This window comes from Malus domestica, chromosome 12 (assembly GCF_042453785.1).
Source record: "Malus domestica chromosome 12, GDT2T_hap1".
NCBI classification, from domain to species: Eukaryota; Viridiplantae; Streptophyta; class Magnoliopsida; order Rosales; family Rosaceae; genus Malus; species Malus domestica.
Genome location: NC_091672.1, coordinates 16132831 through 16144618, shown reverse-complemented (window position 1 = coordinate 16144618; position 11788 = coordinate 16132831). Strand labels below are relative to the sequence as shown.

Here is an 11788-nt window from a genome sequence, read left to right as displayed (position 1 = left end):
AATAAACCTATTTGTAATTTTTTTTTAATTTAATTAGAATTGTGTGATCCATTTATGTGTCACATCAACACATAACAGAATTTTGACAGAATTGTGACGAAATGACTACATTGATTTGGGACACTTACTTGCGGGACTACATTTATCGATTTTCAATTTCAGGGGCCATTTTTATGTCACATGTCAATTTCAATGACCATTTGTGAGAAGAAAAAAAAGGACTTATGGGACCCATTTATATGCCACATCAACATTTAACAGAATTTTTAATAGAATTGTGACAGAATGATCACATTGATTTGCAACACCTATTTTCAGGGACTACATTTATTGATTTTCAATTTTAGGGACCATCTTGACAGTGAGGGTCAATTTCAATGACCATTTGTGATAAAACTCCTAAAATTTAATAGTGAAAGTTGATGGCCCAACTAGTCTGGGCTTGAATCACCCACACTGCCTACATTAGGTCTGCTTGCTACTGGTGGGCTCAACAAGCTCACATTCCCTTTGTTGTGGAAGTCAACATCTGGCCAATGTTAGTGCCAGAGCCTTCTGCTTGCTGCCCCTTTTGAATTTAGGCTTTATGGTCCTCCAGCCCAACATGTACTCGCTGGACATATTGTTGGCAGGGACTACTCTTCATTGGAGCCAGCCCATATTTGGTTGACACAGGAGCAGCACTAATGGAAAGGACAACTTGGTCAACCATTGGCACAACAAGGTTTAGGGTTTGGTTCTAAGCTTTTTTTTAGGAAGTTTTAACGAAACACTTCTAGTACTGTTCACTTTTAACGAAAAACCACATTTTTACCTTTTGCTGGTACTATTCACTACACCTTTATTTGTTCATTTTCATTAAAACTAAAGTTTTTTAGACTTTTCGTTAGTTTTCCTTTCTTTTTCTTTTTTTATTATGCCACGAGTCTCTTCTTTTGAGACCACAGTTCTTTCATCGGTGTTTTTTCTAGGTTGGGATTTCGTGAAAGGTTTCTTGCTTTGAAAGCTTTAAAATTGAATTTTGGTTGCTAGTTGCAGACATTAGCCAACAATAAAAGTCGGCATTGGGTGAACTTAGGATTTAGAGGAAGTGACAGGTCGAAACCCGTTATGACGCCAAGATAAAACTAACTTTAGGGCTTCAATCTATTTCTCTGTGTATTATTCTTCTCCCGTTAGGAGGAAATACATATATAACCACACCTTGTAACACAAGCAATATTAAACGAATCCTAGACAAAGAAACATATTTACATTCCTATTCAATTTCCTAATCAAACCGTAGTACTAAGAGGCAAAAGGTCTTGACTCTTAAGTACAAATGTTGTAGAAGAAAGGAATTAAAAATAATAGAAGGTTTTTTTTTTAACAAAAGATATTATCTACACTAAAGGGAATGAGTCGACTTAGCCTCACAATGGGTTAGCAATAATGTAGTTCAAATCTACTTTTTGCGAGAATTGAACCTAAGATTTTTCAATTACAAGTGAAGAGGAATATCACCAGACCGTAGTACTAAGTAATGACATGATGTGACTATATGCCCAAGTGAGCAAAATGGGTGAAATGGGCCTGGATTGATTTCTCCATTAGCCCAACTGTACTCTTGTAGCCCAATAATATTTTAATTTCCAGATTTTCCTTCACAACAAACACAAAGAGAAAGAGGGTAGCGAGTGGGGACTACTGTGAGTCTGCGACTGTGGGGGAATTTCTCCAAAATTCAAAACATCTGAGGGGAATAGTCGGTGATTCACAACTGAGAAGATGGATAGAGAATGGGGTTCAAAGCCCGGCAGCGGCGGCGCCGCCTCTGCACAGAACGAAGCCATCGACCGCCGGGAGCGTCTCCGGCGACTCGCTCTCGAGACCATCGATCTCGCCAAAGATCCCTATTTCATGCGCAATCACCTCGGAAGGTGCGGCCCTCTTTTGATTTCTGGTCAAATTTCACTGCTTTCCATCTAATTGTTGCATTTTGTTGGTTGGTTTTTACAGCTATGAATGTAAGCTTTGCTTGACGCTGCACAACAACGAGGGCAACTACTTGGCGCATACACAAGGCAAGCGCCATCAGACCAACTTGGCGAAACGAGCTGCTCGCGAGGCAAAGGACGCTCCTGCTCAGCCCCAGCCGCACAAGCGCAAGGTCAATGTGCGAAAGACGGGTATGTATCTCGTATTTCTTTCAAACGCATTTAGTCGAACACTTGGTGTGCATGGAAAGTTGTTTTAATTTAGTTAACTGTTGTAAGTATACCATTTAATGTATGGTTGCAGTCAAAATTGGTAGGCCGGGGTATCGAGTGACAAAGCAGTTTGATGGAGAAACAAAGCAGAGGTCTCTTCTCTTCCAGGTGTGTGTGTGTGTGTGTTCATTGTGCTATATGTATTTTCCTGAAATAATAAGCTCTCATTCAAGGGTATATAGTGTGCAAATTAATGGTGTAGCTAATGTTGCGTTACATCTATGTGTTATGCAGATTGAATATCCTGAGATTGAAGATAATACAAAGCCAAGGCACCGTTTTATGTCATCTTATGAGCAGGTAGGGTTATATCTTTGTGGCCTGCAATTTATGGACGTCCTCTTCTTCTACTCGTTTTTCTTACTAGAAATGTTTCAGTGAATTCTTTTGGTTTTTTTTTTTTTTGTTAATGTTGATTTTTCATGAACACAGAGGGTTCAACCTGTGGACAAAAGGTACCAGTATCTTCTATTTGCAGCCGAGCCTTACGAGATAGTTGCTTTCAAGGTATATCTTGCCGTCTATGCATTGGGTATTCATTCATTTTTTATATTGTTAGATTCAGGACATTTATTGTGCCTCCATGTTTGTTTCTGTTTCAGGTTCCTAACATTGAGATTGACAAAACTGATAAGTTTTTCTCACATTGGGATCCAGACTCAAAAATGTTCACAGTTAGTTTTCTAACCCTACTGATTCATGTCTTTTTATATGCACTTCTAGAAATAGATAAAGTGTTTCATTGGGATGTCAATTTTTGCGGTTCATTAGGTTGGTAAATCTTGTCTGTGGTTATTTTAAGATATAGGCTTTTAAAACCCTAGTGCTCGTTTGATAACCATTTTGTTTTACTTTTAGTTTTCAATTTTTGTGCTTGAGATATAGGGAGAGTAATTGGGGGAAAGGAGGGAAAAACCAAAGAAGGGTAGTGGGGAGGGAAGGGAAGAAACAAAGAAGAATAAATAAAATCAAATTCTTCAAACTGAAATCAACTTAAACTAGTTTTTGGTTTTTTAGTTTTCGTTGTTTGTCTTTCAACTCTTTCCTTGTACGTTTCTTATACATCTCTTCACCACCATCTTTCCTCCACTTCTATATGTCCCTCATTTTCCCGACGTATTTGCTTTCTATTTCTAGCACAAAACTGAACAATAAAAATTTGAAAAGAAATGGTTACCAAACGACCCTAATGGAGTCTAACTTAAGAAAGCTTATTTGATTCGGCAAGCAAGTCACATGTTTGGTTTTGAGTCTCTCGACAGTTGGCACCAATTGGTGACATCTGCATAAACTGCTGCATACTCACTAGATCAGGTCAGATGTTTTACTAATAGTAAAATTAAGAAAGGAAAAAAAATCCTGGCAAACTATCGTTTCATAGAGAAAAGAACCCCTCAGCTAGCCACTTGTCGTGTTCTTACGGGTTCTTATTTGTGAAATTATTTTGGTGTCCTCCAATGAAAACTCAGCAGGATTTTCTCCCAAAGTATTGAATTCGATATACGAAAGCCCTCTGGTTTCACTGTCTTTACTTAGTTGACTTTCTTTTATGCTTTTTGCTGGTTGAATTTTTCTTCTCATTTTTCTGTGTTGGATGTACCAATATGCAGTTGCAGCTATATTTCAAAACTAAGCCACCAGAGGCGAACAAACCTCAACCTCCCCCTGCAGCCAATGGCCCAGGTGCTCCCGGCGTTCCATCAAGGCCTTTGCCTCCACCACCCCAAGGTCCTCCTCCTCCTCCACCACAAGGACTGCCGCCTGGTGCACCAATGGGAAATCCTCCCAGAGCTCCTCCGCCAATTCCTGGATCTTTACTACCATCAGCTCCTATGGGAAATGGCCCTAGGCCTATGCCTCCTGGTGGTGCTCCACCTGCCCCTCCTCCGCCCTCTGTTGGTAACACAATGGTGAATTTCACTCCTGGCACTCAGATGGGAAGGCCTCCATCAATGCCACCTCCACAAGGCTTTCCGGGACAACAAATGCAGGGCCAGGGTCTTCGTCCACCCCCACCACCTCCTAATATGAGTTAAGGGAACCAATTGCCTTTGGGGTGGCCGTCCTTGTACCGGAGCATCTCAGTGAACATATTTGCAGTATCTGTGTGGAGAATGAAGTCAGCGAAAAATGACCCGGTATTTCCGTTAAACTGGAAGCTGTACCTTATTAACGATCACTCCTTTATAGCCCTACTTGTTCCTAGTTTGTTTCTGAATTCCCATTTTTCCCTTATGAAAGACAAATGTTATTGTTATAGGATTGAAATGGAGATGCTATAGCTTCTGGAATTTGGGAAAGGAAACATGCCTTGTGGCAATTTCTTTTGGAATGTACTTTTGGTTTGTGTGCATTTACTTGCAAGCAATGCATTTGATATTAGGTCATGCTCTAAGTAGATTTATGTGATTAATAATTTCCGTGTTACGCGTTTGTTTAACTTTTGGGTTAAATTTATTAAAGGAGAATTAATGACCTGAAATAAACAGAAGTGTGATTGTCGCTGATGAAAAATAACTCGACTCTTCAATGATCTCGTGCTTGTCCTGAATCTAACAGAGGAAAGGTAAAATGCGAGTGCGGAAATTATTTTCCAATTTATAATCAATCATTTACAGCCGCTCGCGTGCAAAAAAGACGGTTTGGATGTCTCTTATCGATTAAACACAATACCTTAATCGGAAAATGGATACAAGTACATGTAATGAAGCAGCAGGCGCTCCTAAAGTAGCGAAAGCAGAGGGAGTAGAGAAACAAATTCAAAATTTTCAACCAAATCATTATGATCACTCAACCCAGCTGCTGCTCAATGCTGCCATAATCAACGACGCTCCCCGAATGCACTCCCCAAACATTTCATAGACCGCTCGTGCCAACGGTCCTTGAAGGCATGCAAACTGGAGGCCTTATCAAAAGTACTCTCAGATGAGGTTTGGAACACCAGGTTTTTACCTTGTTAAGGCATTTGGAGGAAACACCTTCCGGATGAACTCCAAGAAGCGCCGCGAATAGAATGTAGGGTCGACAGCAGAGATGGACAAGGAATCAAACTGAAGAGATTTGTATGCGTGTTCAATCTTCTTTCCCATGCTGTAGTCTTGCAATATGTCAATGATTCCGAGATACAGCACAACATCGTATACTTCATGAAATGTCTGCTGGTCTCCCTGTTCGCCAGGAACCTGCTCTGCCCTTGCTGGCATGTTCACACCCAGCTGGATTTGGAATCTGCTTAAATACATCGTGACAACAAATAAGATCATTTATTCCAATTTGGCAAGTGTACATGCAAAATTATAAACTTCATTTGTATTAATAACGCCTTTAGTTGTGATTTCACTTCAGATCCTTAGCTTTTCAAAAGACGACTTAAAACGGATTCTCCGCATGGGGTCTAGATAAATGCTCCATACCTTGCTGTACCGGGTAAAAGGAGATCAACTTCCTCAAAACCGGCAGATGATGCTCTCAGCCGGCTACCTCTCACGTGAGGGCCCACAACAACACTAGCATCATCTGTTCCACGAGGGATTAAAACAAGTCCTTGTGGGTAATTAGAGATTTCATCCTCCAGAGTCTCTGTCATTAAAACACCAAAAGCAAAAACTATTATGTTAGTCTTTCGTGGTAATGAAAAAACAACTCTGTATATCATTGAAAAACTGAGGATGAGTCATGACAACTAAATTGTGCATCGTTATGAACTACAATGACCTTCCTCTGCAAGGATTCCCAAACCATCAGCTCGATTGGTATTATTGTAGGACATGACAGACCGCAGATGTTGGGGGGCCCGATAATGCACTCCCATGAGAAGGCTGTAATCCATAATGTGCTGCGCCTCCAGAAATTTGCTGTCAGTCTCAATCTGACTGCATAATAATAGGAGAGCAAAATGAGTTCAGTAGCAATAGTAAAAGGAAAAACAAATTACCACAATGGAACAAATAGGATGTTACCACTTAATAATGTTACAAGTAAACCGTACTGAATCTGGCAAGAAACCACGTTGACTACATCTTTCACAACCAAGAGAAACAAGAATAAAAGAAATTACATTTTTTTTATGACAAATTCTTAGGTTGTGTGTTTTAGTAAACTTAAAGTAAATCTGGGGTCCCCTAGATTATAGAAGTCATTTATACACCTAAGGTATGGACTGCAAGCAAAAGAGAAAGTGAAAACGCATCTGGATTCTAGAACTCCCACTTACTTCATTAAAGCCTCTCGCCAAGAAGGTTCCAGATAAAAAGAGTAGTTTAAATCCAAGTCCTTAAGTGTTGTATTTTCATCAATTTCGATCTTATCTGCAGAACGACCAAGGGATGAACCTTTCAAATCAAATCTTCGATGTATTCTTAGCTCTGTGCAGAACATGTTTCCCATCACTACAAAGCGGAACTGCAAAGCATATTTTAATGAGCAAATGTCAGTCTTTAAAATACAAGAAGCAATTTACATTAATAGGGATAGTATCATTGCAAATAACAAGAGAATTCACTATAGAATTGCCTCTTAGACAAGGCGACACAGGCGTATAGCATCTCAACTGATACTTTTACTGGAATGTAACGGCATCATAATGCATATATTTAAACACACTTATAGCATGGCAGCTCATAAGAATCTAAAGGCACCGTTCCCATCACCTTTTGACCACTTGAAGGTTTAATCCTATGAAGACCAAAGAATTTTGTGATGAGGGTGTTCTCATACGACCTTACATGATGATGATAACTTGGAAGCATCCGCAAAAGAACCTACACATCAGAACTCTGGTTAACACACCTCCAGATGATTCAAGAAAAGAGGAGGGGGAAAACTGCAGAACTTCAATTACAGTACATGTATCACAATACCTTATTAGCAAAGGATATAAATACAAATAAAACACTGAGCATAACGTTGATATACATGTCAGATCATAGTTGTACTAATTTGATACCATTGGTCCTCAAGAATAGACATAAGATTTATCAAGAACCTTGTTCAGGGGAAAGAAGCACCAAATTACTTGAAAATAAAAGTCAGAAAACAGCAGGCTCATTGCGTACCAAGCAACTTCTGAGACGGTGGCAATTAAGTAATGACATGTCCAGTAATTCCATAACAATTTAATCTCAATCAAATGTCCAGTTCTCTATAGTTTTTGTTTGCATCTAACTTCGAAGAACAAAAATCATGAAACTGCACAAAGGAGTATCTAAAGGCTCTTTGGAAGGGCTAAAGAAAATAAAGCTCTTTGCTTGGGTAGGTGAGAATCGAAGGAATAAGTTTACTGGTTCTAGTACAAAACTACAAATTCATACAGAAATTTTCTACAGGGAGAAATAGATAACTTCACAAGCCTTTAGTAATTTATGTACATCATCAACAAAAAATGAAGATGCAAAAGCTTCAGCAGTGATACAAACCTGAACTTCAGATTTCCTCAGTGTCTTAATCATGAAACGATCATCTTGAGATAGGAAAAACACACTACCACTTTTTCCAGGAGAAGAAAGTTCCCTGAGAGCATCATTTCCGCAAATAGACATCATGTAGTCAGCAGCATCGATCTTGAACATCTCCCTTAAATTCCTGCAATGAGTTGAAAACATTATAGAAGTATACAGTACACCCACACACACATGATTGTGCATATGAGTAAACAACCCAATTTTTCAGGGTAAGGTCTTAGTCAAGTTGTGTATGTGTGTGTGTCCATGCGTATAGGCGTGATTTGGTGCGGACGCCTGCACTTGAATGATCCTGTATATACATATATTACAGTAAAATGTAAAAGCACAATTCTTTCTTTTTCACCTTTCAGAAGAAAAATGGTTCATGATTATAATCCCAACAAACACAGGATATAAGTGTGAGAACATATGACAAAGTTAGAGTTGGTCCACGATTATACAAAAGAAAAGAATATCCCTATTACTGTAAATGCATCAAACAAACAAATAGGCCACAAGAAAATTCAAGATATGGCAACTAACCTAAAGACCATAGGGCAATAGTCTTTCCACCTAAAATCTACTGACCGATGAGGTGGTGTCAATTGGGAGCCTTCTTTAGGAAAGTTCATCCAAAAACTTGCCCGAGGGCCAAAATCTGATGCTCGGACTTCTCTCCTTTGTATTGGTGTTATCTTCCCAACAGTATACCTGCCACATTTTAATCCACATTTAAATTAAGTTTCAGGAAACAAAGTATGCAATGCACATGAACTAAGTGATGAACATCAGCAATTGCAGTTGGACTTCAAACTTTTTTCACTCCTAAAAGAGAAACCTGTTAAAATAATTAAACCTTTTCACGGAGTCGTACAACTAATATAACTAATTAAACCCTGTTAAAAGAAAAACCTGTTAAAATAATTAAACCCTCTCATGGAGTTATACATTGTCCCGAATCCAATAGGGGAAATGTAAACACAAATCGCATTGCTTAATAAATCTTTGCCGAAACCAGAAGGGAGGAACCAATTAAGCAATATAATCTAATTAAAAACCATGCATTTGATACAAAAGATAAATGAAGACAAAATAATACAAGCATAAAAGTCAAAGATGAAGAAGTCTAACGAATTTACGGAAGGTAATAAAAGTGAAAGTACCTGATACCCAACTGCAAACTGAGCATTAGATCATAGCTCCTATGACCTTTAATGATTGCTTCACCAGGTCTCTTGACCACTTTAGCTAGTTTCTTTTGTCGCCGTTTTGCCCTTCTAGATGATGAAGAAAAGCTGTTATTTATTACTAGCTCACTTATTAAGACACCTTGCATATATTCTCGCTCTAAGATTGGAATTTCTGTCTCAGAATCTTTTTCTCTACCCTCCAATAATGATGGATCATGTCCAATAACTTTTTCAAAAGATACCTCAAGACTCCAACGCCTTTCCAAGGAAACATTTCTATGTGACTGCTCCAAATTTAACAAATTTCTATTAGAGATTTTGTTGGCTGAAGCACGATGAGATCCCTGCAGCCTCTCTCCAATCTTAGCATTTCCCATATCCCCTGAACCAGCATGATGGATATGTGCGTTGTTCTGTTTTCTTAAATCTGGCAAGAGCCCTCGTTTCCTCAAAGCATTCAGGTAAAGTTCTTCTACTGCTGGAAGTCTGCTGCCTTTTGGATAAAACGACCCTTTCCCATCCTTTAAACCGCGGGTCCAAGTTCCAACATAGAAGCCTCCATCACTCCACGTGTATACTCCAAATCCATGCATCATGCCATTCAACCAGCTTCCTTCAAATGAATCCCCATTGGTCCATGTGAGAGTTCCTTTCCCTGACATTTTCCCTCCTTTCATATTTCCTAGATAAACATTTCCATTTACCCATGTATACTTGCCAGGCCCTTCTGGCAACCCCTGCATCCAAGAGCCTTCAAAGGCATCTCCATTAGGATAGACTTGATATCCCAAACCATGTTTGAGATTTAACCGCCATCGCCCCTTATAAGTCAACTTATCCGATCCAATGTAGGTCCCTGTGCCATGCATATATCCACCTGAAAACTCGCCCTCATAAATGGCACCTGAAGACCAAATAATTTTTCCATTCCCATGTCTCATCCCCCGTCTCCATTCACCATCATATATGCAGCCATCTGACCAGACATATTTTCCCTTTCCTTCAGGGATGTTGCCAAGCACAGGTCCAGAATAGGACTCCCTATTCGGAAGTAATAGCTCCCTGACTCTAAAGGCTGCAATTTCAGAAGTATCAGCAACTTCACCATTAGTTATTATGGATTCTCTGTCTTCTCTGGAAATGACATCAAGAGACTTTGTTCTCTCTGCAAAAGTTTGTGCTTCTTCCACTTTATCGCCAATGGCCACAGGGCCAGACATGCATAATGTCCCAAAATTTTCGGTTTCTTACACAATTATAGGCACTCCAGAATTCTCATAGGCCATATGACGATATAGGAATCTGTAAAAGTCATACGAATGAGTGCAAATATACCAGGAAACTCCTTGTCCTCTTATTTATAAACAGCCAGATTAAATTCTTTCTACAAAGGGCAGTTCGCAAGTGCTTAAGATGGATTTTCGGAGCAAAGATCTAACTTGAACTATAATGACATGAAGAAGAAAAAAAATATAGAAAAAAAAAAAGGGAATCCTATTGATTCCGTTAAACTAATATAACTACAATATCACCACCAAAAACTTAATAATTGGCGAAAATAAAGAGCATCGAGCCAATACACATATGCTCTACAATCACACCGGAAAACTATAACTAGAAGAGATCAAATTTGAACTAGCGGGCGCACAATGCTTATCCAGAAACGAATTTTAAAATACACAAGTTATAAAAAGAAGCAGAAAAATGTTCTTTCACAATATCTCATAACACAATAAGGCAGAAAATGCTCAAATGATCTTTCAGAATTCAGTCAACCATAGCCTATAAAATCATCAAGTGGATAACTTTGATATTGTATCTAAAATTTCTGAATGCCCAACTCATTCAAATCATCAAATAAGTTTGCCTTATGTTGCAGCTAAAATTTCTGAATGCCCAACTCATTCAAATCTTCAAATAAGTTTGCCTTATGTTAGAGCTAAAATTTCTGGGTGCCTAACACATTCAAATAGTGCCTCTAAAAATAAATCAAAATCCAAGAGATAACTGAAAGAGCATACATTTACCTCCTCCATTCATTTTTTCTACGAAAAAAAAAAAAGCATCCACCTTTTCACTTAACTTTCTACCCTCTGATTGCCCAAAAGCAGAAAACTTGAGCTGATTTCAGCTCCAAAATCCAAAACCCAAAAAGCCAAAAGTCTCAAAACAAAAGGCAATTCCACTAACAAGTCAAAACTCAACCCACAAAAGCAAATCAAAGGCTCAAAACTTTGTGCAGAAAAAAAAGAAATATACCTGAGAAAATGAAACGAGGAGTGAGATTGAAGCAGCTGAACATGGGCAAGTGCGGTGGGTTTTGGATTCTGAAGCTCTCTCTGTGTTGTGTATTTTTTTGGGTTTTGGACGGTGACCAAATGTTTGCGAATCCCAAAGCCAACTGTGTAGCCTGAGACGCACTCGACAATAATATAAAGAATACTGTTAGTAAAATTAGACCACAATTATAAATATTCTAATAAACAATAAGTAGGTTAATTAATATTATAAGAAATAATCTATTTATCATGGTTTTTGTTATACAATTTATAAAATACAGTTTAAATGGATGATCTCTTTCGCGTAAATATTGGCCGACTTTTGCATAAGATTGTTGCTTGAAGTGACAATACTGCCCTCGTTCGTCATTGGTTTTATTTATGCTCTCGTACATTACACGTCCAAATTTCTTGGCAGGTTTCTCTTTCACTATTTAGCTGAGTTAATATGATTTGGTTTTTCTTTTGTAATTTTTAGTTTTAGATATACATAGTAAATAATAATTCTAAAAGACATTTTTCTCTCATGTTGTTTTGTTTTTAGCTAAGATTATCAACGAAGTAACATCGTTATTTGAAACATGTAAACATGATGAGAACTATACGAAAAAAGTTGAAGTTCATCATAA

At 38.4% G+C, this 11788-nt stretch overlaps 2 protein-coding genes across 2 annotated transcripts; one reads left to right on the top strand and one right to left on the bottom strand.

The window, feature by feature from the left end:
• The first annotated feature begins 1568 nt into the window (after positions 1 to 1568).
• LOC103449983 (uncharacterized) lies at positions 1569 to 4636 on the top strand. Its single transcript, XM_008389302.4, has 7 exons — positions 1569 to 1919; positions 1999 to 2168; positions 2281 to 2357; positions 2484 to 2549; positions 2682 to 2756; positions 2852 to 2923; positions 3860 to 4636. Exons 1-7 carry the CDS (start codon positions 1768 to 1770, stop codon positions 4283 to 4285), a joined length of 1038 nt encoding a protein of 345 aa, XP_008387524.1. The 5' UTR covers positions 1569 to 1767; the 3' UTR covers positions 4286 to 4636.
• Positions 4637 to 4827: 191 nt separating this feature from the next.
• LOC103449985 (phosphatidylinositol 4-phosphate 5-kinase 9) lies at positions 4828 to 11425 on the bottom strand. The gene is made up of 9 exons (XM_008389303.4): positions 11140 to 11425; positions 8854 to 10182; positions 8234 to 8401; positions 7664 to 7829; positions 6899 to 7009; positions 6463 to 6650; positions 5964 to 6121; positions 5663 to 5828; positions 4828 to 5477 (listed from the first exon to the last, which is right to left on the bottom strand). Exons 2-9 carry the CDS (start codon positions 10098 to 10100, stop codon positions 5198 to 5200), a joined length of 2484 nt encoding a protein of 827 aa, XP_008387525.2. The 5' UTR covers positions 10101 to 10182; positions 11140 to 11425; the 3' UTR covers positions 4828 to 5197.
• Positions 11426 to 11788: the final 363 nt, after the last annotated feature.

What these genes read in the sequence shown, in the direction of transcription:
- LOC103449983 (XM_008389302.4), top strand. Translation starts at nt 1,768, where the DNA reads ATGGATAGAGAATGGGGTTCAAAGCCCGGCAGCGGCGGCGCCGCCTCT. An exon ending in GGTCAATGTGCGAAAGACGG is followed by an intron (nt 2,169 to 2,280) that starts GTATGTATCTCG and finishes GTATGGTTGCAG; the next exon opens with TCAAAATTGGTAGGCCGGGG. An exon ending in TTATGTCATCTTATGAGCAG is followed by an intron (nt 2,550 to 2,681) that starts GTAGGGTTATAT and finishes TCATGAACACAG; the next exon opens with AGGGTTCAACCTGTGGACAA.
- LOC103449985 (XM_008389303.4), bottom strand. Translation starts at nt 10,100, where the DNA reads ATGTCTGGCCCTGTGGCCATTGGCGATAAAGTGGAAGAAGCACAAACT. An exon ending in TATTGCCCTATGGTCTTTAG is followed by an intron (nt 7,830 to 8,233) that starts GTTAGTTGCCAT and finishes AACTCATTGCAG; the next exon opens with GAATTTAAGGGAGATGTTCA. An exon ending in AACCTTCAAGTGGTCAAAAG is followed by an intron (nt 6,651 to 6,898) that starts GTGATGGGAACG and finishes TATGCTTTGCAG; the next exon opens with TTCCGCTTTGTAGTGATGGG.